The sequence below is a fragment of the Cinclus cinclus genome, chromosome 13, assembly GCF_963662255.1.
Source record: "Cinclus cinclus chromosome 13, bCinCin1.1, whole genome shotgun sequence".
Lineage (NCBI taxonomy): Eukaryota > Metazoa > Chordata > Aves > Passeriformes > Cinclidae > Cinclus > Cinclus cinclus.
This window is the reverse complement of record NC_085058.1, coordinates 9,067,745-9,095,739: the sequence shown is the minus strand read 5'-3', so window position 1 is coordinate 9,095,739 and position 27,995 is coordinate 9,067,745. Positions and strand designations below refer to the sequence as shown.

The 27,995-nt window shown below is 36.8% G+C and overlaps 1 protein-coding gene across 2 annotated transcripts in view; it reads left to right on the top strand.

Annotated features, from left to right (window-relative positions):
* Positions 1-27,995, top strand: part of UNC13C (unc-13 homolog C) — a 128,110-nt gene that overhangs the window by 72,591 nt on the left and 27,524 nt on the right. For both annotated transcript variants that reach the window (XM_062501805.1, XM_062501804.1), the window contains 6 exons: positions 4,146-4,231; positions 18,122-18,248; positions 19,188-19,284; positions 19,710-19,853; positions 20,736-20,813; positions 24,185-24,262. In XM_062501805.1, the coding sequence (XP_062357789.1) occupies positions 4,146-4,231; positions 18,122-18,248; positions 19,188-19,284; positions 19,710-19,853; positions 20,736-20,813; positions 24,185-24,262 (610 nt within the window). The remainder of the gene's footprint in view (positions 1-4,145; positions 4,232-18,121; positions 18,249-19,187; positions 19,285-19,709; positions 19,854-20,735; positions 20,814-24,184; positions 24,263-27,995) is intronic.

Sequence of the window (27,995 nt, the reverse complement as noted above, 5' to 3'; positions counted from 1 at the left end):
TCCTTATTAGAAATCCATGGCCATGCAGTATCTCAGTGGACTATTCAGGCCTGCATCCATTTGATTCCTATTTTAGCAATGAGGTAGCTGAAGATCCCCAGGAGAACATTCTGATAAAAGTTTTCATAATTGTGTAATATCGCTCAGAATTCTACTCCTCAACCAGTTTTGGAAACCCTATTTTTATATCTACCTTGGAGGCAAAAATTGCCCTGTCATGGAGTAGTTTGAACTGTATCAGATTATGAATGCAGATGAAACACGACATGATGGCCTCAGCAAGCATTGCAGCCACTGACAGAGCAGAGCAGAGCACCCAGTGGGAGTGTGGGGGCAACCTGCAGTTCTTACATGACATGAGAAACTTGACAAGTTTGAGGGAGAAACATGGTCTGGCATTAAACAATGTAAAATGTGTTTGAAACCTGATTCATAGGTTAATCCAGGGCTTCCTGGCACTTCTAAACATGCATTGCATGTGCTGTGAGAAATTGCTGTCAAAATATCTGTTCTAATAAAAGGAACATCAAATAAAAAACAAAATTTTCAATTCAAATATGCCTCTGCATTTTAAAAGATCTAAACTTCAGGCCTCTGCACTTTTTTTTTTTCCCGCATACACTCAGAACAGTCAAGTTGTCATTGTAGTATAAATTTAAGAAACAAGACAGTTCTAGTGGGACTTTTAAATTTGTTCTTTACTGATCCATAGATCATTGCAATGATAGGATCTGTTTCCTCTGCTGTGTTCCACACAGTATGGAAAGGACTAACACATGAAATCTGCAGGAGCAGATTTCCTCATGCTTGAGGAGCTCAGATGTTTAGTAACTCTGAAAAGTTGGGGATAGTAACTTATAATGTAGAAACAGCATAATTGTAGCCTACATGTCAGTGAATTATGAAACATAGGTCAGTGGAAGAAAAAATCATGGAAATGAAAAATCAGAGTACACTGCATCATGAATTGGACTGTGTCAGCCTAACTATAGAATGTTCCTTTCATGATGAAAAGTGTGTCTGATAGGTTTTGTGTCTTGGTCAGTGATATTCCCCATTATCAATTATACTTCATTCTGTGGAAGCATATGAATATCACTTCTTTCACTGAACTTGTGAACATGATCCTGTTTAACAGAGCTGTTTTCATTCTTTCACCATACGCACTGTAGCTTCTCATGTAACAATGTAATGCTGGCAGACCAGATTACTTACACAGACTATATACAGTATCTGTCTGGCCCAATATTTTTTCTTCAGGGAAAGAAAGAACGTTCAAAATAAAGCTTTGGATAGATGAGGACAGAGCAGAAAATGTATGAATAAATGAGCTCTTTGCTCACAGTTTAAATAGAATACATATTTTCCAAAATCAAATAGAACATTTGTCTTAAGGGTTAGTGAAGCAGTGGCCTTGGCCAGCACTCCACAGGTGGTGTGATCTATGCTCTTGCTGCATGCACAGCACAAAACTGAATGTATTCATCCCGTAGGACTGGTGAGATTTAGCACCTGGATGAGACTGAAGCCACCAAACATGGAAAATTAGTTATTCTGAGAAAGTGCATCTGAGGTTCAGAGGCTTTGATATTCTTAAGATGCAGCAGACTGGAGATTTGGGAGCACAAATTAAGAAAAAGCATTTTTAATTGTCATGATTGTCATGTTCTGACTTTAGCATTGAACTAGAGACATGCAGTACTGACTGGGATAAGTGCTTTGGGGGTTATATATGTTTTGCGTATACATTGATTCTTTTCACTTTGTTCTAAGCTGAGTTCAATTTCATTCCATTGATCTCTGGTTTCATATATATCCCTTCATTAGAACTAGCCAATAAGAACTCTTTTCACTAAGTTTTTGCTTAATTAGAGTCAATGGAGCAAAGACATAAGTGGCTGTCTTGTATATGCAATTTAGTATTTTTTGAAATAAATGGATATGGTCATGTATGGGCAACATAACTTTTCTGGACAAACTGGGATTTCATATTGTTCTAAGAATTACATTGAAATTGGGAGAATTATGGCCTATGGGGGTCAGAAATAACTGTAGCAAGAGCAAGCTAAATGACTGACAGAGCACTTCACTTCTTGTCCTTTTGCTGCACTGAGGAATGTAAAAATACATGGCTTTTTCAAAGATTAGAAAATGTGATGTGTAGAGATTTGCATGGGAAATTTCTCTGATATTTTGCTCCTTAGGGATCAAAATTTGAAGTAGTTTGAAAGTTTTCTTACCTAAAAATAAGGTGATAAAATACAAATAATACAAAATACCATACTTACATAGATGCTTTAGTATTTAATCTTTGGTTATCCCTTCCCTTTAAAAAAGACAGCTGCTTCTGTTGCCATTTATCTTTACCATGTGGAATATGTTGTGTGCTTCTGTTGTGCACATGCTTCTTATATATAGTGAACTGCAAGGATATCTCTGGTATTTCCCTCATGCCCATGACTGAGAGCTGTGCAATGCCCACCAGTCTGCTAGAAGTATAAAAGCTGTCATCAGTGTTAGACTTCACCCAAGTGATGCCAGGTGGGATGTGTTGAACTAATTTAAACAATATTGATAATTGCAGTGTGTGTGATCATGTGCTCATGCAAGTTAAAATACATAGACAAATCTATTTATCACTTATCAAACCCAGCCTTGCCTATGTCCAGCCTTGCAATGTGCTCCAAAGACAGTGTCAATATTAAATTAGCTTTTAAAAGCTTCCTCAGAGCAACACCATCAAAGTTCAAGTCTGGTGCTAAGAGAGAATGCAGAGTGGACTAGAGGTAAAGATATTAAGACAGCTGAATTACATTTCAGCTTTTGAACAGAAATTAATTTTGCCTTAACAGAATTAATATGAAGTTCTTTAACTGAGCAGTCATTAGCACATAGAGGGCTCAGTAAACTGAGCAACTGCTTCCTATTAAAGTGGCAGAGTTAATGAGCTGTTTAAGCACTTTTTCTTTGCAGATATGATCAGGGTCAAATAGGTCTCTAAAATGAATACATTACTTAGATCATACTGCTACCATTTTAAAGTTGCACATAATTTTCATTCTTTCTGTGTCAACAAGACCCTTAAAAACTCTTACATTTTTACAGAAATTATTACAGTATATTTTCTGAATTTGATTGGTGCTTTACTAAAAGGTCAAAATACTTTGGATCCAATTTCCTGCTAGTATAAAATGTAATAACCTCAGTACAAAAGCCACACAGCTCTGTGTATTTCCTCATTAAAAGATTCCCCTTTTTTGTGTGTTCCTGGTGAACTGTGGGTGTATTTGTGTGGCTCTCACTGCACCCCTGTACTTTAAACAACAACTGCTTTACCCCACTGGGAGATTCTGTGTTCTACTTTCTCCTCTTCATTTGCCTGACCTGCCTGGCTCTGCCTCTGTGTCCTGAGAATGGCTCATATTAATGTCTGTTCCACACCTGTATTAAAGACAGGCCTCTTTTTAAGACAAAAAATGTGACAAAAAAACAGAGTATCGATCACTAAAATGCCAGCTTTTGCTAGTTGCTAGCAGTGAAAATGTAACTCAAAGATTAAGGCCTTTCTTTTGCATTGAATAAGAAGCAGCTGGGACCTATGAAAAACTTGTGTAAAAATACTTAATTGGTAATAGCAGAAAGTATCTAAAAAGGACTGTTTCTCAAAGATGACACAAAGCATGAGACCAAAACTAAAATTTTGAATCAAAATCTGAATTTCACTACTTGTTGTATTCTTTTTAATTTTATCCATACATCAATCAAGGTGGAAGTAACAAATTCAGTGAATTGGATTCTGTGAGTATATAAACCAATATAGCTTCACAGAAAGCTTTACTTTTTTCTAGTGTCACAAGGGAATTAAGGAAAACATGTGGCTGCTAAACTTCTAAGTCAACTGTTCCATGTTCTTTATCTAAACCTGAGAAATCATCTGCAAGATAGATGAATGTTTCTGATTTAAAATGTCACGTAAGGGAAGTTTTTATTTGAAGGTTGGATGGTTTATATAATTGTTACAAAACATAAAATATTATAAGTGCATAGTAGGGGAATTATTTTGTGGAAATATTTGCCTGTTTGCTGTGCAGCTGTAAGCATCATTCCTAGCAGCAGGTGAACTGATGTAATGTGATTGATTGCAGGTTCCCTCAAGAGCTGAACATGGGAAAAATCAGCGCTGAAATCATGTGGACACTTTTTGCCCAAGACATGAAATATGCTCTGGAAGGTAATTAGAACAAACTACTAATTACACTAGTGAGTTCACCAAGACTAATTTCCACTGCAAGTAATACTAGCATCAGATTTCTCTGTGTGATTAGAGCTTTCTGGTGTACTTGTTTAAGATGCTTTGTTAATTAGTGAAAAAGAAGGGTTAAAATGAATCAAATCATTGCACTGTGAATATATGAAGTTATCTGTGAAAGAAGAACACAAAAGAATTGTGACTTGAAATGCTACTTCTTAGATCTGATTAAAATATTCAGTGTCCAAAGAGACACACATGTGCTTGCTAGGGAGCACTGTAGACACTCCTATTTTTCTCACTAGCTGAAAATTGCTAACGTGCCCATAAGGATCATTAGCAGAATGAAATTATGGAGGAAGCACACACTTATAATTAATTTTTTTTGTGTTCAAAAGGCAGGATATTTTCATTCTGATTCCAGCAAATCAAATGCAGTTTCATTTTCTCTCTTAAGATATTGTGGTTAACCATTTTTAAAATACACGGGATTTTTCTATATAGCAAATGGTCTTCAACTGATGGTTTCAAACACACAATACAATTGTTGCAGCAAACCAAGTAAAAAATACCTTCATGAAACTGGCATTGTCTTTAGTCAAGTCTGCTACTAACTACAGAGCAAGTCTGAAAAGGGTAAAAAAACAATATGAGGTTAGATTAAAAAAAATAATGCAGTTCAACAGGCATAAAGGATTTAAACCCCCAGTATTTGAAGGTACACTTCTATATTATTCTCTCCAGAATGTCTAATGTGGTAATATCAGTGCAGTGGTGCTTTGATGACATGGCAGATTTTCATGATGATAAAGAAAGAGAAAAGATAAATGGCTAGAACAGCTATTGGTGGAAGAACTGTTTTGTTCATCTGCTGTTGTGCTACTTTATTTTGTTAATTGTGTTATTTGAATGTGGAACTTCCATACTAAACACAGAAGAGGAAAAAGAGAAGAAAGGAAGGAAGGTAATTAAAATATGTACAACAACAACAGAAGACATGAGACATCTTAGATGTGGGTAGGAGATGTTCAAGGTATTGTTTCAAAGTGCTGTTCTGTGGTCATGTCAGAGTGAATCAGAAGTACAAGTCTGAGAAGGGATGTCAGGCAGGAGATCATCCTTTAAGAGTGATCAATGAAGGCAAAAGCTTCCAAGAGCTGAGAAACATGAAGACCAAGTGAAAGCCACTTTCATATTAAAGCCTGGTTCCATCAGTGAAACAACCTTCTATCTGGAGAGGCTGTCAGTCAGGAACAGCTATCAGAAAACTGCTGTTCAGTGTTGTAATTCCCTTACAGATAGCACAGATTACTGAGGATTTCTAATAGCCACCAATTTCCATGACCTCATAACCTTGGGGGTGTAGTTATACTCTGCACACAGACATCCCTAAGCTTGTAGTGCTTTAGCCATTGAACTATAAACATTCTGCACTGCAAAAAAATAATTCACAAAATATCACTCCATTTGTTCAGTAGAGCACGCTGGTTTCCCAAAAGGCAGCTTCAGATCAAACCATGGTTTGTTTCTTGGTTGTAAAGAACAGAACAAGAATCTTCTAAGAAAGAGTTAATTATCCAGTATATAAAGTGTGGATGTTTGGACTGAATCAGGACTTTGAAACAAATATTAATGTTAATATTAATCCTTATTCTGCAGAGAGAGGTGTAGAAGGCATTTGACTTTTATATTTTTCAGACCAGTCTCTGAATATGGTCTGATTTCTGTGTTGCTGTGGATACTGACTTTCTGAGGAGAGGAAATGCCATTGTTGGCATTAGGAATTCTAGGCTGCTTCCAGAATCATTAGTGAAAACAGTTCCTGCATATAAATAACAATTAAGAAAATTGAGATTAGTATAAGTTATTATTTTTTAATTAGTATAAATTATTATAAATGTATACTGTTTTACTTTCTATGATTTCATTCCTAAACAGGAACCTCAGTAAATCTAGTCACAAAATACAGATCAGTATGTTGATCCTCTACCCAGCTTTCCTGGGATTTGAATTATTGATTCTTTCCATAGATATTCTGCAAACTGGGTTTAACTCAGTTGTTGAAGGCAATAATATTTTTTCTTTACATTCTATAAGATTAGAAGCAAGCTCTTAAATATGTTCACAGTTTGTCCTCCTGGTTTTAATGGAGTTCATTAAAATGCATTGCATTCTGCTATGCCACTCTCTCCTTCCAAGTTATTAACATAGGCTACCATCTGTTCATACCTAGTGTCCAGGGCTGTGACTGCAATCTTTCCCTACTCCAATTTAGTAGTAATCTCCTGAAGCAGCGTCTTTTGTGCTACGAAGTTGATTCCTTTCTGCATCCAATCAAGAAGCAATGAACTGGTCCAGCACTGTTTGCAAAAGTATTGCTCGTGATAAAAAAGATTAGATTAGCTCATCTGAGATCCTGTTTCAGGTTTTACCCACTTTATGTATTCACAAATACATCCAGCCACATCCATCAGCTTAAATTCAGCGAAAAGGAAGACACTGGAGCAAACACTGGAGTATCACCTTTTCATTCCTTTTTTCTTTCTCCTGAGCACAGTTCAGAACGGCTGTTCAGGCCCTCTGCTCTCCCTGTACAGCTGAATCCCTCCTGGATCTGCTCGGGGGTGTGTGCACTGCAGACCTGCTGCTCTCCAGCAGTGCCCTCTGCCCACCTCCTCTTGTAGAACAAGCCAGCAGTCCTGTGAGGGGCACCAGCTGGCACCACACACCCTCTGCCTTCTCTCCTCCCTTGGTCCTTGCCAGGACACTCCAGCAAGGAGGCTGCTGCCGTGGCATGGAGAAGTCAGAGGGGACAGCAGCTGCCGTGGCCGTGGCCGTGGCTGAAGAAGAGCAAAGCCAGGTCTCTGAGTACCAAGGCAGTGCATTGGCACTGGGGCAACAACTTGGTTTTTTGGTGAGGGAGGTCAGGACATCCCAAAGCACAGTTCAGGTCTGCACAGCTGCCAAGAACAGGGCTACACTGTGCCAAGCTGACATGCCTTGGAAACAAAACTGTACTAAAATCTGGTATTGAGTTCATAATTTCATTCTAGATTTTCTTCCAATTTAAGTTAATTAAAATGTTTAGCCTTTGCACAGTGTTTAACAGTGTTAAATTTTTTAGGCAAACTTTAACAAATTGAGTTTGCACCAGTTATATTTCTTTTCTCTGGTCTAATGGGTTATTTTCATGCATAGATTTTGCATGAAAGTATCACATGTTTCACTTTGAGAATTGTCTTCATTAGATTTGGTCTCCTTAGGGTGTTTTTCTTCTTTGCAGGTTATTCATGAAGCATCAGTGGTTTGTATGATTCATTATAGATTGTTGTTTAGCATTTAGCTTACACAAACATCTGATCATATAGGATGGTAATATTTTTGTACTGTCTGATCCCCCAATTATTCTGTATTTATGCTGAAAACAAATGAGAACAGAGAATTTCACCACCAGTGCATATTATTTGTTACTGACTTCATATAGTAGAAAATCTTTTCCTTTACAAGTATGAAGATGCCAAGGTTAAAAGATGATGAGAGAGTAATAAACTGAAATAAGACATGCAATTGCAAAATATCTTTTTTTAATTCTTTATTCTCAAAAATCTATTTTTTCAGATCTTTCAGATCTCTAACTTTTGAATAGGTCAGATCAAATGTCTGAAACTATTCAGTCTGTTAGAAAGAGAACATCCTAATCACTGTTATTATGATAATCTAGTAGTGGCCAGAAGTCAAGACCAGAATCAGGCCAGAAATTAATTGGCTGCTTTGAAAATACAGCAATAGGCAGTCTGCATCCTGCAGAGCTAAGATTCTAAAGGCCTTTTAAAAATAGGAAAAGGAGATGGTCATTCCACCATTCTATGTATTTAATGTAGGTTTGCTGTTGTCTTTACTGCTTAAGAAGATACTATTTTCTTGTTTCTAACAGATACTTCTTCCATAACAGAAACTGATGAAGTGATTTGAAAGAGAAGAGGCAGGTCTGAGAGTTGATGTTGAGCACAGAGACAGCATAGAAAAAAAGCCAAAAAGGCTAATGCTGCCCAGAGAAGGGTCACACCATTTGGTGGCAGATTTCAAGTTTATTTTCACTCCAAATTGACAATTTACGAAGTTCCTCTTAAGATGGAGTATAGAGGTTTAGAGGGAGGCTACAGAGGTGAGGGAAGGCAAGACTGAGGTTTTGTGCAGGACAAGAAGGAAGCATCCACAAGAATGCAGGATGTCACCAATATGAAAATATAAAACCTTTTTATTTTAGTTGGTCTCATTTCTGCATTAGCACTTTTCAACAAATGCATTCCATGCTTATCCTTTCAGACACCTGAGGAGTTAAGAGTCATCTGTGGCAATCCAGAGAGTCTGTAAAGGCAAAATCAAGGAGATTGCAGGTGGAGTGAAACCTTCCTTTGGCAGATAAGATAGAATGTTGCTGTGATTAGAGGAAGAGGGGAGTTAGAAATGTTCTTTATTCACCATAACAGACAAGGATGTTAGTAACAGCAGCCCTCTGTACATCCTGAGGGGATGAGCTTCTTGAGTATGAGAATCCACCTCTCAAGAGCAAAGCAGAGCTATCCAGGCTTGCCTAAAAAGCACCACAACTATGCCAAATGGCACTGTTCTGTTGGAGTTAATGAGACCCAGTAATTAAGACAGATGAAGTGGATAAATCTTCTCCCAGGGGCAGAGTTAATACTTCTTCATGGCTTCTTATTGTGCTGTAGCAATGTGTCATCTTGCTTGGAACTACTTCAGAGATCTCTGGTATGGCACAACCTTGCAACTGGGACTGCTATATCCATAATTTCCTTGTTCTCTAATCCATGGTCTTGGATTTAACACATTGAACCAACATCAGAACAATGAGCAGTGCTGCAATACAAGTCTATAATACTCTTAGTAAGTTCCAGTTTCTCTATGTCTGACTCTAGGTGTTTTCATAGTGCCAGATTTGCTAGAAAAAATGTAATGCATCAGTGAATACCTGACTTCATTGCTCAGTCTTAAACTTGGCACTCAATACTGGCAGTGTATATTGTCCTATATATTTAATAATGATAGCTCTGTCCTTATTTATTCTTTTTCTAACCAATGACTATTACTCTTGTAATAGTACTTGAACTCTTGTTCCTAAATGCTATTATTAGCTCTTACTCAGGCAATTACTTATTATAAAAAAGTTGTGAATAAACTTTTCCTGAACATTGTCTAATTGTGACGGAGGCAATTTTTTGTTAGTGAGCTTATACTGGTACCACCATGCTTGGATAGGTTATGAGTGTAAATGGTGCTTTAAATGAACTCTACATTGATTAATAGTTACAGGTTATCTATAGCTCACAAAGGGCCATGCCCCTTCCACAGATGAGTGAGTTGAAGGGAGAAATGTTTTGTTCAGCTCAATGGGTTGTGTATCACCTATAGCAGCAGGGGCAGGCAAGACCTCCTCCAGAGTTTCTAAGTATCTCAACCCAGAAGAATATTTTGCTGCTTCTTTCTTATTATCCTTGATTATAGTTCTTTACCACTAAGATGATACCACTTTATTCCATCTTATGTTTTTACAAAAGCTAGCTTTATGTCTTTCGTCTGAACTAATTTTATGGCCGGGGAAGAAAAAAACCACAAACAAACAAAACCTCTAAGCAAAAATGTGACTTTGTCCCCTCAGACCATCCCTTAAAAGGACCTGCATTGTTTAGTGCAGCTCTGCATCTTCTGGCTGGGGAGAACTTTCATCCTTTTGTTTTCTCGAGGGATTTCTTCCCCTTATCTCTGTCAGAGTTGAGCTGTGTGATTCTCGCACAGCAGCAGTGGAGCATAGGTGCTGCACCTCTTCCTGCATTCTGTGAGCTAACCACACAACAAATCCCCTTATTTTTTGGACTTCTTTCGTTGAGAAACAGTAACAGCTTTCCTGGAAAAGAAATACCTTTCTTTATTAACTAGAATCAAATATTTGAGTTAAAGAAATTAAAAATAACAAGCAACCTCTGCTATCTTTAATCTTGCCCATTTTTACTTAAAGCTTTCCTCACACATTACGTGTTCTTCTTCTGGTCTCTGTTTTCTTAGACAGTCTTTTACTTTCAGGACTGTTCCACTTATGGAAATTCACTTGTGCCTTTTTCTCTATAGAATCTGAGGTCAATTTTCTCTTCTGGGCAAGTGTGTTAGTTTGAAACTAAGCATTTGATATTGCTTCCCCCCCACCCCCAGGAGAATAGCATAAATCTGTTAAAACTGCTTGTTTCCACATTATCTTTTAATAAGCCTTAAGTGCAATTTTCTGGGTAAGAATTAGAGAACACCTCTCTGGTTTTGCCTTTGCAGGCAGAGCCAGATAGAAGACAAGTAATTTTTTAAGTGCAACCTCACATTTCTCTTCCTGCCAAATTCCTCCTGGTCTGTACTTCATTCTACTAATTGCTTGTGAAATGCAGGCATGCCTATTTGATAAGGTTTTATGCTCACTTTGCATACTAGTGATGAGGTAAAAAGCAGAGAATCAGGTCTTCATGGTAAAACACTCTTTTTTTAATTAAGCAATAAGTAAATGGAAGAAATCTATCACAAAAATTATATTGAAGATGCAAAGCTGAGTATTCAGTAGTTAAGTTCCAATGCTATTGAAGTGTTCTTTGTTACCTTTATTCTGTGTTCTGTACCAGATTCAAGATTATACCATCAAATCACAAAAACATGGAGTGGTTTGGGTTCAGTTCCAACCCCCCCTGCCATGGGCAGGGATACCACCCATTACACCAGGCTGCTCAGGGCCCAGTCCAACCTGGCTTGAGCACTTCCAAAGATGAGGGATATAGTCTGTCTTTGTTTTGCAATTTTTATACATATTAGAGTTTTAAGAAAGTTTAATCAATATGAAATTGAATTCCTATATTAGCATTACTTTTCTTCTTTTATTACATTTATTACTTTCATTACTTTCTTATTTTATTACTTTGAATAGAAGTTGAAATGTCAGTATGAAGTATTTGAAATTGCAATCATATTCTTCAGAACCCCAGGGTTTAATTATCATAATAGATCTCATATCAGATAGAATGGACTATTTCATCTGCTTCATTCTTAGCTTCCATTTCCTTACACATTCCATGGCCAATAAATAAACAAAGCAAAAATTCCACCAACAGTAAAAAAAGCACAGTTCAAGTTATTTTGCTCATTGGAAGCAAGTGCTTATTTCCTTTTGTATTCAATAGCAGCCATGTGTATCCAAAGACAGAATTTTGTCTCCAAATGTTTGTTCTTGATTATCTATTTAGTATCATGGTATGTAAATTTCAGCCTGATACCCTACTGAAGGGTGAAATTTATACTGAAGTTGATCATATTCATTTACTTGTATTCCTGGCATTTTTCTTTTCTTGGCAGCAAGCAAAACAGCAAGTTTATATATAATCAAGCTACATATCTTGCATTGACCTTTTGGTGATAAACCATCCACTTTTCTGGAACTTTTGTTGGAAGTATTTGGCTTTGGAAATAGTGATTAATTCATGAGACTAATAGGAGTAATAAGGCCTACAAATAAGCAGTAAAAAAGCAACTGAGTAATGTTAAGGTAACAAAGTTAATTTGCCTAAGTAATCTGAAACATTTAGACAATGTAACACAGTGAGTAAAAAATGGCAAATGCAATGTTCATAGTAAAAGATAGGGTAGTTTGAATCAGGTTCATACATCCCTCATGATCTTACATGTTGCCTCTCTGAAGTAGTATATGACACTGGTATTTGATGCCCTTGAAGCTCCCGTGTTACCTCCAATGTTACACCTCCATGTTACACACCAAGCAGGTGACCCTGAACTCTCGTGCAGCTGCTGGGAAATGTCAGGCAAAGCAAGCACTGAGCAAATGGCCTCTTGCTTTGAGAGCTGCTCACTGAACGTAAAGGGCAGTGTCACATCAGCTTTTCCAGTGCACTGCATTAAGCCAGGGATTGATTAGCCTCTTCCACTGCAGGTAAGAAGGCAAAGAACAGCGAATCCATTTTTCCTCATCATTCACAATAAGACAGCCTGTCTGCCTTCCCTGATCGCTGTCGCAGAATTGCTAGGGCTGGCAAGCACCTGTGGAGATCATCCAGCCTAACCCCCTGTGAAGGCAGGGTCACCTGGAGCAGGTGACAATAGGAATGCATCCAGGCAGGTTTGGAATGTCTCCAGAGAAGGAGGCTGCATCACCTGCCTGGGAAGCTGTTCCAGTGCTCTGTTATTCTCAATGGAAAGTTCTTCCACACTCTGAGATGAAACTTTTTGTGTTTTAGTTTATGGCTATTTATCTTTGGTTTATTGCTGGGCACCACCACAAAGTCTGGCACCATCCTCTTGGCACCCTCCTTAGAGATATTTATATGCATTAATGAGATCCCCCTGAGTCTTTTCTTCCCCAGACTAAAGAGGCCCAGCTCCCCTCCTAAGTCTCTCTTCACAAGAGAGATGCTTCAGACCCCTGATCATCTTTGTGGCCTCCACTGGACCTTCTCCAGTAGCTCCTCTGTCCAGGGAGGAAATATGACTCCACAGTAAGGACGCCTTCGAAGAAGATCTACATTACCTTTCTTAATTTATTCATGTTGCCTTAACAAGTGTACTTGGTCTCTTTTTTCTTCAGTTTCCCATTTGCACAGGTCCATCACCCCTCAGAGATGTTCCAGGTGCAGTCCATTATATTTGTGAACCATCCAAAGACATTTTGATGAAAATTTCCAAGTAAATGCAGAGAAAAGATTGGCTGATTAGAAGTCTGTTGTGACAGATACAATATACTTTGAAAGAGAATTAGAGGAGGGTTAGACATAATTGTAATCCAAAAAGGAGGTAATGACAGAAGTTTTTCAGGTTTTGGTTTATCATATACCTCTTGACACAAAGAGCCCTTTTGGAAAGGTCAGTAGTATTTCACATTATAAAAATCAATGTAAATTATACATAATTATCAATTAGTTGTGTTCTACTGTCTATTTCAGTTAATAACCAGTGACTTTCATTGCCTTTAGCAAAGTACAAGAATCCTAGGATGAGATTCTAGTAGAATGTAATGTTTCCTTCTAAATCAGTGACGGACTTTGAGTTAAATTTTTTCTCCATTTGTGGCCTGTACGCTGTTACATTCATACAATCAGAGGCTTCAGGTTTCTTTCAGCAGTAGAGGGATTAAATCTAGAGCACAATAAGCATAGTGCCCACATTAAAAAAGGCTGTGCCACAGCACGTGCTCCAGTATTGTGGGGAAATTGCACTGGGATCAAGTGCATTGAACATTAACCTCTACTTTTATCCAAAACATAGGTGCATCATTTGGTGTAACATCTCCACAGTGATTCAGAGGGAGGAATACCAATTCACACCCTGTCCATATCATTCCTTACCAGAGCTTTTGTTCCTCTAGCTGTACTCAGTTTTGTGTTCCCAATTACCCTTCCCAATTATATGACTGCAAGTTTGGAAATAGCATGTTTTCTGAAATGGCAGTTCTGGAAGAAATAGATAGCAGCTGGCAGTCTAGAAAGATTGGTAGGTAATTATTGCAAATAATATGGAATTATGTCACAATGGTTGAAAATAACAGCTGAGTTTTGATGGGAAAATTTGCAGCTAATCCAAACACAAATCCCATATGCTTAGTCTCAACCATTTCTGTTTAATAAACTGTACAGCAATAGAATGTATTGTCAGTCAAACCAGCTGGTTGTGATGTAATTAATTTGCTACACATAAATATTCTTTATAGTATTTATTAATCCCAGAAACATTATCTATAAAGCCTGAAAACTGGACTTTTTTTTTTAGATATATTTATGTATATGTGGTCAATTTGTTCATTTCTTTGCAAACTAACTTCCTTGAAGTTCTTGTTCATAAAGATTTGAAATATACTTTAAAATCATCTTGCTAGAATCCTTCAAGCAGCTTAACTATATGTTTTTACAAAACATATTGGCTTGGAAACTGATGTAGAAAAAAATTGCTCTGAGTTTTTCTACCCAAATAAGGAAAATCAGAGTTGAACAAAATATCAATTTGATTATCTGAATATTTAACATGTTCATCCTTTATGAAGGTTGTTAGATTACCCTTTTTTCCTTTTTTAGCAACTAATACATATCAAAAATTACTTGGAAACTCAGAGTGATGTTATTACCTCAAGGTTAAAATGAAAAAAGGATTCTCTAGTGAACAAGATTCTATTCCAGTTTGTGAAGTGATGCTGTTAGTGTCATGTAGATATTTCTGCTTAGTAAGTCATAATTATGACTTTTGTTTGTAGCTATAAGAAAATCTTCTTAGCTTCCTTCAGCGATTGCTGGAAAATGGAGCAAATAATCAAATGTGATTCAAGTACTGTTGTTTGGTCAAGGCCTGTGAGGAAAGTACCTTGGATTATAGTCCTTCCTATTATGTTTCTTTATAAATTTTTCTCTAAAAGAGCTGCTGCCTGCAATTAAAGTACATGCCAGATACACCAGGTCTGTGCTGATTTCATAACACACCAAGTTCTTTTGCATATATTGATACATTCTATGTAATAGCTTTTAAAAACAATCTCTCTTCATTCTTGGTCTTACAAACAACATTGGATCAGATTTTATTTTTTCTTCCATGCTGTTGCTTACTGGAGATCTTCTTAAGGGTTTTCCCATCTCTTTGATTTATACCAGTGAGATGGAACAATTCCATAAGTTTTACTGTGGTTGCAGTTAGAGTGTTGCTGTGGAAGCTTGTGTACATTACAGCATCACCCCTAAGGAGACATTCCCCCACAGCCCAAGTGGCATCAACAATGTAAAAAAGCTACACTTACTGGAACTGCAGTTCCTCAAAGCAGCTGAAGTGCTCCATACACACAGCTAAAGTTTAGAGATGTTGCAGTTTACAAGAATCTTATCAGCATTTTTTCAGACAATACAGTACAATACAATACAACATGCCAGCATGGGAACTGAACATGACTTCCTCATGGAACATACTAGATGAGTAGATTCTTATAAAAATATGATGCTCAGTACAAGGAATGTGTCAGAAAAGGAGCAGCACAAAATAAAAAAACATTATCAGCATTAGGTTTGCTATACTGGAGATTTCCTTACCTAGAATCAGTTATGAGAATGTTCAGGTATTTCTGTCATCATCTCTCCAGAGACCACATTTGCACACAACTGGCAGGTTCAGTTCCAGACTGGCTCAGTAGTATAATCATTTTGTAAAGCAAGAGTGGATCTTTTAAAAAAGAGTTATATTGTGCAGCTACTACATCTGTCTTCCAGAAAGCCCAAAATTGATATGTCTGTGTAGGGAAACATGGTACTAGCTTTCCCTCAAGGAAAATAGACAAAGATCTCCAAAATTCTTCCAGGTATCCTGTGCTGGCTCACATTTATATTAGCTTGTGCTAGTTTTTCAGAAATTAAGGAAGCAATCTATTCCTAATCTGGTCCTAATTAAATTCAGAGCAACTACAGTGATGTTGCTGCACTTGTAACCAAAATTCATAGTTACCATGGATAAACCCATCTATTATCCAGTTAAAATTATCACTGCTGAATCATTTGGGCACCTGTTTGTTACCTTCTTTGGTTTATAAGAACTGGAGAGGTAAAATGCATGGATACTTAATTACTTCATAGGTCATGGGAAGTGTTTGCTGATGTTCTCATAGGTTAATGTCAGAAATTCTAGATGCATTTTTCACTTATATGTAACTAGAAATAATATCCTGGGAGGCTCTTTAAATATTCTGTACAAGGCATAACAGCCTGCAGAAAAAGGTTTAATTATTCATGAATTACTTTTGTGCTCATCTTTAATGTGCTATAAATCTTAACCTTAAAAGAAAATATCAGTGAATGGTATGTGTAAGTTTTACCCTCCTGGACAAGTTTGTCAATTAGCGGCAATAGCTCATTTCTAAAATTGAAACAAGCATTTCCTTGGTTTGTGATGCTATAGCAAACATTCTCAAGTTACATTGTATAACCATTTATGCAAAGCTTGAATGAAAAAAAAAAAGTGCTATTCATTTCAGAAATTCCACTCATTTGTGATGCAATCTAGGATAGTAGTAGATGTGCAGTGAATTTCATAGCAATAACATAATTATTCTCAGTGAAAGACTGGTCCATCTTGTAAGAATACCTTTTACAGAGAAAAAGTTTTGTCATCTAGCTTTCTGTAATAGTTTGTGAAAAACCTGCTACCTAAAAATGAAGATTCCTTAGAGCCATGAGAGAAGGCAACATTTTCCTCTCTGTGGTCCTGTTTAATGCTAGTTTAACAATGATACTCTGCTGGGGAGAGTTCATAGTACTCTCAAGTAGCATGAAGATAAATAAATGGAATATTTAGACAGAAACTGATTTAGTGATTTTTCTTGAGTGTGATGGAAAGGCAGTGAAGGTGAAAATGTTACTGCAATGCTAAAAAGGCAATAAAAGCCCACAGGGGCACTTCATAAGCTGATTTGCACAAAACTTAGGAACTCACTGCATAATAAAATGCATCCGAAACACTTGTCAGATGGCATGGTGTACTACTGGAGTGCTGATTTGGCATAATAATAAAACTAAACATTTCCTTCTAATGTAGCTGGCTAGATCTGAAAACACAGAATGTGTCGTTCACAGTGCATTCTCACTGACAGAATCCAATGCTACATTCAAGTGTATGACAGAGGATGGGATGCTCCTGCTGTTACAGAAAATTACGTTCCCATCCAAATATATGAAATTTGTATAATGCTGTGTTGCAAAGCAAGCAGAAGTAAGGAGCAAAAAAGGAGGCTTGAAACTAGTAAGTTCTTAATACATAATATTTACACAAGAACATCATTCCTGCTGAGCACCTGTATTAGATCATTTTTTAAGGGAGCTGCAAAAAGAAATTACTCTTTTGCTTAGGGAAAAATGTGCAAGTGACATGACACCTCAAACAGATGAGATCTGTGGAGATTTTAGGAAGCTGTGAGCAGTAAACAAAGGTATGATTATTCTGCCCAAAACTTGTGGATCCTTAGTTTCATGCTGAGGGAGAAGGAAATGAAATATTTGAGCAAGGATAAAGAGTCATTAGCTAAGGGAGAGAAGGAATGGACCTGCCCAGGTCTGCAGTGGCTGGGTGAACAGTGAAGAGCATAGCATGCAAGCTAAAACAAGGATCAAAATCCTGGAACAAAGATGGACATTTGTTCCAAACAAATTAAATCAGACTTCAAAAATGCAGAAAATGGTTACAGGTAGCTCCACGATTTCTGCCACCCACTTCCATCTCTGTATTTAGTATATAGAAAACAGGAGGACACTGAGAAGGTGAAGTCCATTTGAAAAATTTCAAAAACACTCTAGTAAACTATCTTTTCTACTTGTGCCATAAATCAGATGGTGTAGAGCTGTGGAGTTTTCTCCTCTTTCTTTTCCTTAGCTCTGATGAATACAGGTTCCACAGAATCATGTAGGACTGTCATTTGTAGCTGTTACTTCCTCTGGCTACTACACAGCTATGGTTGTCTTTTCTAGCTTGACACTCAAAAGCTGCTTAACCATTTTATAACAGCCAAAGAAGGATCTAAAGAATGGGAAGTCAGCAAATTTGTGGCTTTTTCTCACTGCAGTGAAGAGAGGGGAGAAGCCTAATTTGTGGTTTGGTCTTTGGTTTGTTTTCTTTTTCCTAAGGGTTCTCAGATCCTGAAAATCGAAACTGTGGGTATTACTACCTCTAGAAAAATCAAATCAATTATGCTTTAAATTGCAAGCCTGTATTATTATGTCATGGTGCACTGAGGCACAAGGATGTTATTTACTGTTAGAATGCTATTAAGTGCTTTTATTTCCTCTCCTATTACAGAACATGAAAAGCAGCGATTATGCAAAAGCACAGATTATATGAATTTACACTTCAAAGTGAAATGGTTTTATAATGAATATGTGCGAGAACTCTCTGCTTTCAAGGATGCAGTGCCTGAATACTCTCTGTAAGTGGTGTTTTGGGAAGGCTTCTGTGACTCTAGGCTTTGTGCAAGGTTTATTTTGGTCAAATATTTATGCTCAGGTTTGTGCAAGATCTCAAGGTGTGTAGCCCCAACAACTACTTTTTGCTCTTCCTTCTCTTTAATTCTTCAATCTGTCAAATGAAATGGTTGAGGAGTTGAATGTGCAATTAGCTATTTCATTAGTTTCTACTGTTGTTGTAACTACAGGTCTTCAGAGATGACAAAATTCTTTGGTCAGAAAATGTCTGAGGAAGGTATAAGATGTGGGAAGAGTAGCAGTATTACTTTTAGGTCCCTGCATTTGTTTATAGCCAAATTTGGATAAAGCTGTAATGCCTGCAGGATATACTACTGAAATCATTCTTACTGGATCGGGTTAATACTCAGCTGCTGGTTTTGTTATCACCTTTGTCTCTGCAATAAATATATTCAGTTCTGTCCTTGTATACAAGTTCTGCAAGTCTGCTGGTTTGCTGAGATAGTTTGAGGTCTTCTATTAGTTTATTTTTTTATATATATAAAAGAAAGAAAAATAAAACACAGTTTATTTTTGCTAAAACAAAGTTACATATAAGTTATTTCATATACAAATAAAAAAATAAATGTTACCAAAGAGCAAATATTGATAGAAGGCACATACCTGCCATGCTTCACTGGTAGAGAATTGGCTGCTGCTAATTTTACATCATCAGGGTACACCAGTGAGAGTATTGTGAAACTGAAACCTGAAAAGCCTTTTGATGGCTGCAGCATTCTTGTGACAAAAATTTTTCCAGGGTTGTTGAAATTTTTAGCAATTAGAACAGATATAAAAACACAAGGTGCCAATCTTCTGGGTGGTGTGGTGGCGTGACATCTCTCCTCTTGGGATCTTTATGAAATCTACCTACTTTAGTTTTCAAAGTTACTTCTAATTTTCAGGTGGTTTGAACCATTTGTCATACAGTGGCTGGATGAAAATGAAGATGTCTCAATGGAATTTCTTCACGGAGCACTAGAAAGAGACAAAAAAGATGGGGTGAGCCTTTGCTTTTTAAAGAAGAGAATAAATAAAGTATTAAGACATATATTCTTACAAAACCAGAAGTACCTTTGGTCCCTCAACATCCTTCTTAGACTTCAGGAGATAACAGCTTTTGGAAGATACCTTACAGAGAAATTCCTGTTCTAATTCCCTCTGCCTAAATCCCCAAAAAATTTATTCTATGGTATCCTTTCACTAACCTATGATGTGATAATGAAGTCATGAACGAAAATTCTGGTTTTATTTTTAAGAAGTTCAAAAGTATCAGAAAAGTGAAAGGCCACATTTCTTAGTATTAGCAGGAAGACTTTTTTTCCTTTACTGTTTTTTATGACTCTAGGAGGAATTTGAAATGTAAGAATCAATGAATGCACTTTTGATCTCTGAACAGCTATTAACATTTGAATGTTTCTCTCTAGTTTCAGCAAACATCAGATCATGCCCTCTTCTCTTGCTCTGTGGTTGATGTCTTCACACAGCTCAATCAAAGCTTTGAGATTATTAGGAAATTGGAGTGTCCTAATCCAGAAGCACTATCTCATTTAATGAGAAGATTTGCAAAGGTAAATTAAAGTCAGTGCATGAAAGACAGGCTGTCTGTGGCTTAAGGCTGGGTTTTGTCTACTTTTTCAAAGTGGTTTACCAGTTTGAGAAGCTTTGTCCTCTCTGAGATTTCACATTTATATATTTTATACATACATGTATACATCAATTCTTATCTTGCTGAGAACTGATTGCAATTCCATTAATTGATCCATTCAGTGAAATGCAATTAGCTAATTAGGCAGTGCAAGTGAAGGAAAAATTCAAGGTGTGGCAATAAAGTATTTTTGTTTGACATCCTGAGATGGTAGTTATTCACCTGCTGCTTGATAAATTCAACTGTACCAGCTTTCTATTTGGATAGTTACACTTCCTCACAAGTTCTGAATTTCTATTATAGTCCCGCTGGCTTTAGAAAAAATTCACATTTACATTTAATTCTTTCCTTTCGTTGCAACAATCCTACATTTGCAGAGTGCTTACTTACATTATTATTGTAAGGTAACTCATATTGCCAGGCTTTGAATGGTGCTCCTTTTGTCTTATATTTCCATTGTATTTCTAGTCTACATATTGTCACCCTGGAGGATTTTTTGAGCTTGCTACTGTTCCATTAATTATGTAGTAAATTGCAAGGAGTAGAGCTCCCAGTGCTTCTCAAAAACAGTACTGCTAAAATTAAACTACCTCTGCTAGAAGATCGCTTTACATTAAGAGCTACCCACTGTCTGCTGTGCAGGGATTTGAAAATGTGCTCACAGGATTGTTTATATTATACCTAAAAAATATAATATACTGTGTGTGTAAGCACCTGTAAAACCTATCATTTATACAAACCTCTTCTATTATTTTTGATTTACACTATGAAATTCACCATTTTTAAAAGCCTTCTCCCCTTCTAGACTATCAACAAAGTACTTGTTCAGTATGCTGCGATTATTTCAAGTTACTTCAGCTCCTACTGTGATAAAGAAAATGTGGTGAGTAAGAAGCTGTGGCTTTTTTCTGCTTCAGAAATTACCTATCAGTGACTTACTGTACTTTTTGGAAATGTAATCACTTCTTTATATGAAAAGACATGAATGGAGAGAGGTCAGCATGTTTTCAAGCTGCTTACAGTAATTTGTAAAAGCTCCAATAGGTGAAATTAGTTAAGAATCCTCGTTAATAATTTCAGTATCAAAGTCCTAAATTAATTACAAGATGACTACAAATATGCTGTGGAAACAGCCCAATACTATGGTGAACATGGTGAATGCATCTGCATCTTTTTTCTCAAACAGAAGAAAATATCTTTGTTTAGGGCTTTTACTTTGCATTGCCTTGCCTCTTTGTATCACCTTGTGCATGGGAGAGTTTCTAAGATCACTATTCCCTGTGCAGTTTTCTGCTGCTGCCACTCATTGTGCTTTACCCCTGCAGAAGGGAGAAGAAAACTGTGCTGTTTTGTTGCCTCACTGCTTACAAGGGAGTCCCTAAAGAAGGAGCAGATAGTCATGGAGTCAGAAATAAATGATATAGACACTAAAGATGTAGTTGAACAAATGGAAACATTTTCAATACTTTAACAAGACCAAGAAAAAGTATTCATGGGAACTGGTTTTCAGTATCATTGATGTTCAGTCAAAGCTAGTTCTCCCATGGCAGGCAGGTTTTAGCACAATGTATGCTGTATTTAGTAGTGTTTTGTTCAGCTGCACCAATATGCAGTTGGATCAATAACTGCAGCCCCATCCTCAGAGTGTTTACCTTTAATGGTACAGCCCTTAACCCACCACAGATCTCAGCTGTCCTTGTGTCACATCCCTGTGCTGGACATCTGCCAGTGCTCGAGATAGTTAGGAGCAGTGTGATGGTCTAGGGGTCACCAACATACACACAATAATAGAATTTAGAAAGACATCTATTGCAGCTAAATATCAAATATTAGGAGTTCTCATGAATTTAATGTTAATATTAAATAAAGCTCACTGATTTCTAGAAGAAATGAGTTTTAATAAATCGTTGAATCAACAAGTCTTAACTGTTTGTGTATTCTTTTGGTCTATCCAATGGGATTTTTTTAATTGTTGGAGTGAATAATTTCTGAAGTTATCCTTGTATGCCTATCTTTATGAAGACCTTAGATGAAATTAATCTTCTTATGAATGAAAGAATGGCTTGGGTTGGAAGGGATCTTTAAGATATCTCCTTCCACACCTCTGCTGTGAGCAGAGACACCTTCCACTAGACCAGGTATAAAGTATTGTATCAAATGACTTTGAGAGAAAAAACCTTTTTTTTTGCCTCACATACATTTATCTTAATAAAATTCCATTTGATCTGGTAATTTCATCTACAATAAATGTTCATCTGCATTAAAGTTGATAGAAGAGATTAAAACAAATACTTTTTATGATTCGAATTAGAATTTGGTATTCTTTTTCAAATCAATACTTTTAGTAATCTTACTAAACACTACAAAATGTGCACATAAACTGTTCATATAAAAGCATATCAAAGATGCTTTTCATAAACATATTTATCTAATGTAAAAACAGCCCCTTATGTCCACCTCCTGTCAGCATTTACAAGCAAATGTGAGTTCTGCTGTTGTATTTGCCATTCACTTTTACCTGTTGTTGTATCTGTTAGATTCCTGTAAACTGCTGCACTGACTATTCTGAAGGGTAGGTGATAATGAAACACAATGAGAATGTTTTTAGGTAATGTTCTTTACTTGACAACAATAGCAAAGTTTTCATTGAGCCAAGGGAGACTTAGGCTCTGAAAGAGCCACCTGGGCCAGCCTCAAAGGAAACTTTGAAACTGCTTCAGTGTGAAGTATTTCTCTCCTTGCTTCACTGTACTGCCAAATGCATTTGCATTTGTTTGGAACAACATGTTATATTCAGCCACTTATACCCCCATCACAAATCATAATTCTCATAATTATTGATTTTTGATATTGCAGATAATTTCCAAAATGATTCATTTGTTAGAAGTCAGGCAATAGTACAGGAAAGGAGGATACAATCCTAGTGATTGTAAATTAATAGAAGGTAGACAGACGAATAGAATTGGGGTTTGTGGATTTTTCAGGAGTTGAGCAGAGAGGTGCCATTTCAGCTGTACAAAGCCAGCTGCATTCTGTAGAAGGATGAGCAGCATGGTTCACTGGGAAGGAATAATCTGACTGGTAGGAAGATAGACCAAATTTCTATTTTAATTCTTCATTTGAGAAGTACCCTGACACCAAATTCCTACAAGAGTAATGTATTAATAATTAAAAGTTAAATCATGTTATTGATCCCATCATGTTTCAGGCCTACATTGGAACATTCTATTAACGAGAAAGGTACAAATGGGTATCAATCACTGTAACAATTCTATCACCATATTTTTGTCTGAAAAAAGTATATGTGTTTTATTGAAATGCCTTCCTCAGTGTCTAAATTAATCCAGTCATGCACTAGAACACGCAGGCCTTGGCCAGCCACTGTTCTTTTAGTAAGTATTGTCTGATTCCTTCACCTGCACCATAACAAACCAGCATATAATGTCATCTAAGTACACAAGATTCTAGTAATAGATTCTTTCTTCCATGATTTCTGTAACTAGCTCCTTAATTTTATTAACATTTTACTTTTAACCTTATATGAATACAGAAATTGCTGTCTTTTGTACAGCAGCTCTTTCACAGAGTGTTCTGTCTTTTAAAAATTAGCATAAACAGCAACATGTCTAGACTAAAATAATATGATTAGAGAGTTCTATTGCCTAATTTATTCACCAGCTTTTCAAGTAATGCAAAGATGCATATTTCTAAAATATTTTTCTGTTATTAACAGAACTGCCTCTTGATTTATTAAAATACTTAAGCATCAGCCATTATCTGGGTTACAGTGTTGTCATAGTTTTCTTCAAAGGCTGGGTCTAGGAAGGAGTGTGGCAACCCCTTTCCTGCAGCCTATTGTCACTCCCAAAGCACTTTGATCATTGTTGCCTCTGCTCTCCATGCTTGCATTAATCCACCAGATGTAACTGTATTAGGTGAGTAGAAGCTACCTGGGACAGCTCAGGATGTGAAATTCTGGGATCTGAAACCTGTCCAGCTGACTGGGAGATGGTGTCCAGTTCCCTGTGGGGCAGCACTGCTCTTAGTGGGCTGTCACAGGCTGAGCAAAGAGAAGGATCAGTAAAGGAGGAAGGAGAGGCAGCAGTGCACAGGAAGTTCCTCTAAAGCACACAGCTGTATACATGAAGATGGTCTTAGAAATCTTTTCCAACCTTAATGGTTCTATAATTCTATGAATGTAGGGCTGCTGAAGAATTGGGGTGCACAATCTCACATTTGATGCTCTCTCTGTAGGCCTGCATCTTGATGAACAACATTCAGCAATTAAGAGTCCAGCTTGAGAAAATGTTTGAGTCCATGGGAGGGAAGGAGGTGAGTCATATCTGTTTCCTGATTAATTCAAAGTTCCTTAGAGATCATTAGCACCATGTTTGCAACCTAGCCAAAGCTTTCACTTCTACTTACAAAGAAAATAAAAATGTTTAAAAAAAAATTCTACAAGACCTATTTACTGTCCTGACAATACTGGAATGACATAATGCTATTTCACAGACACATGCTAATGATCTGTAATGTTCTATCAGCACTGGGTGTTTTGTGTTGCAATCTGTAGTGCCAGCTTTATATTAATGTTTGTATTGGAGTATACTTTGCTTTTTATGTATTGGTACGTTTTGTCTGTAATGTGTCATTGTCTTTGTCTAATGCCTTTGACTTGCAATCCACTGAGCAGAAGAAAGAAGGAGAGAGATTCTCTTATGAGGTTTGTGATAGTAAGCATCTTTTATTATTCCTGACCATATTTTCTAAGGCTAAGAACAGTCACATTTTCTACTTATTTCCATTGATGCATTTGTGTAATTCCCTATGATCTAAAATTAAAAAGAGCTATGCTTGGGCATTCAGTTGATACTAAACTGAGAAGTTTTACTAGGCAGATAGTGTAAAGCCTTTCAGAGTTTTAAAAAATCTAATATAATATTTTAAGTGCACTTTTCAGTATCTAAGGGCCTGCTTATATTCAAGATACCATTTCACCAAGAGCTGTTATTCAAAACAGCTCAGTTCAAAACCCTCACTTTACCCCCTTTTTAATTCCAGAAGATTTAAAAGTGCCTGAAGTCCTGTCCAACACTAAAAGGACATAAACAGTCTTTAAATACCTTCCTGACTGTAGTCTTTTACTGTTCTGAAACATGATGAAGAAATTAACATATCTTCAAGCCATAGAAAAAAATCCTGTCTACCTGTTGAGAAAGTGTTTAGAACATGAATATCCTACCCATATTGTCGGTAGCTGTCTTTAAAAAATAAGTTTTGCATACATCATCCTCTTTCTTCTTGAGGCTGTAGCTTGCTAGATTCACAAAATTTTGATGTAATGTGGCCACACTATATAGACAAGACTGGAAAACCGTTTTCACATTTCACATTTGCACATCCACAGTGCAACCTTGCAGAAGTGAGATTGGTCTCCTATGCCATGCAAGGAACTGCAGCCTCCAGATGCACCTACAGAGTCACTCCAGGGAGTGGAGGTTCTGCTGAGCCAGGAGCAGCTCCTTGAAGCTGCCACAGCCAAAATATTTCCTGCTCCAGATAACAGGAAATAAACTTCTTAGCCTTGTCACTGCAAATTTCTTACCAAACTTTGAAAACAGATATTCATCATGCAGAGGTGGCTGTTTTTGTGGTTCCTATTATACCTTTTTCCTTCTCTGAATATTACAAGTAATCTTGTCCTCCATGCTTTTACGGTCTGTGCAAAGTACTTTTGTATTAGGTCTTGGATCCAATCTTAATTTTGAATGTCATGATTCATGAAAACAGGTAAATGTTCATAAATTGGGATAACAACAAGGGCAGAAGAAAGCTGAGTCACATTTTATGTCTATTTCTAGCAAATTATTTTCAACCAGAATATTTGCTTGAATCCCTAAAATGTCCCTTTTCTGCAAGAAAATATTAGTTTTTCATTTGATCCTAATGCCTTCTATTACTAATTTTCTTTAAATTAGGAATTTTTCATAGCAATTTTCTCTCAGAAGTTCTTATGACTTCTCATTCTTTTAGGTTTCCTTTTGATGTTAATGAGGAAGAATTATTAAAGCTGTTGCAGTATCAAAGCAGAATTTCCTACAAATATGGTGCAACATACAACCCAAAGAGACAATTTGGATAATTTTTTTTCTATAATCCCTTCATTAGTTGCCTTAAGTGTATCTCTGATTACAGTCTAAGAGAAAAGATCTTAAAAATGCATTCAGACTTTTAGGGCAACGTCTTGAAGAAGACTACATTCATGTTTGATTTTTTTTCACCCTTATCAAAATGCCACTAACATGTTTGTCCTCCAGTTGGAATACTTATTCCCTCACTATTCGAAAGGCACAACTGCTAATGGCCAATTTGGCTCATTGAACTGGTTCTTATAAGAAACAAAGCCAGCAATAAAATTTGCAGGCAGTTTCCTTGAAGGGAAAAAAACAGTTTAATATTTCACTTGTGGAGGGCATAAAAGTCAGGTGATTTTCAGCAAAATAATGAGACCTATTTCAGTTGAAGCAAAACAAATTCTACGAAAAATTAAATGCTGTTAATCTCCTCAGTGTCACACTGTGAGCAGTATGTCTTTCAAACTGTGCAGTCAAAATAACCACAATCAAGCAGCAGTCCCTCTGTTCAGAGTAAGCCTATTGCACATTGCAGGCAGGGAGCTCTATAAATAGAGAAGAAACTGGTTTCTAAGATCCCCCACCATTAAAATAAAATAGTCTGAACAAGATGAGCTTCTTTATTAACTGTCCTCCTCTGCTGCAGCAAAGCAGGGGAGGGTACTCACAAATCATATCAATGAGAACAGTCTGCCATGAGAAAGACTACTAAAGAACATCTAACCCACTGTTTGTTTGGGGTTTTTTAAATCAAGTCCAAAAACATGGGAACAGACCATCATCATAGAATTTTGGTTTATCTCCTGTTTTTTTTTTTTCATCCAAAAGGAATGCATACATTTACACTAATTTTTTTTTCATGTCTGATAAGATGGAAGCTGATAGAAAGAAGAGAAGTCAATGCTTGTGTTGCTTTACACCAGATGACAGAACATGGCAGAAATGAGTTACAGTAATTAGGATCAAAAAAAAAGGTGTAAAGCAAAACCAGGTTGTTTATGTATGACAATATTATATTAACTGTTGATAAATCGTATTCCCATTTCGGTAAATTCAGTTCCAACTTTACATATAAAGCTTAGGAACTCCTACAGGAATCTATATGTGGCCTTAAAGACTTTGATGGGGTGACAGAGGACCAGAGTTGAGCAGAATAGTTCTCAAGTGTCCATCTTTACATCTTGCAAAGAGGCCCTTGTACAGAGGCCCAAGTGCTTTCCAGTGCACTCAGAGCTGTGGCAGCCAAACGTCTCACATGTCACTGTCCCAGAGGTGTGGGTGGAGGGAGGGTGATGTCTGTCAGACACAGAAAGAGCCACTGAAGTGATGGAGCTGATAATTACCTCTACCTTGGCTAGATATACAGAAAATATGTAAAATTATTTTTTTGTACAGAAGTAACCAGACAGTCCCAGTAGGAAACTATAAGCAATTAGACATGTGAAATTGCAGATAAATGGAATTCAGATTAGAGAGGTTCCATTTAACTAATGCAAAAGTAGTTTGCATCTCTGTAGTTTCTTGCAGAAACACCACCAAATTTGCAGTTAACAAGATTATGCCCATACTAGCACACATTAAATTGCAGCAGGGAATACCTCAATCTAGCATATTGAAAGCAGCCAAATTCATCAGATTTTTAACTCTTTTTCCAAGGCATGTCTGTATAAAAAATTTCAGAGTTTTAGACAGGCAGAATTTGGAAACTATGCTTTTCAAATGTTTTGTATTTCTTCAGCTGTTCAGTAAATGTGTTCTCAGTTTTTGTGTAGCATTCAGAAAAAGTCAAACTTCTAATTATCTCTTTGATAATACATAATCAACAGAACTTATGTAATGTGCAAACAAATTTATGAGTATGTTCGAACCCTTGTGGGTAAAAATTAATTCTGCTATTTAAGAACGTGGTAAAATAACAGAAATATGAGCCT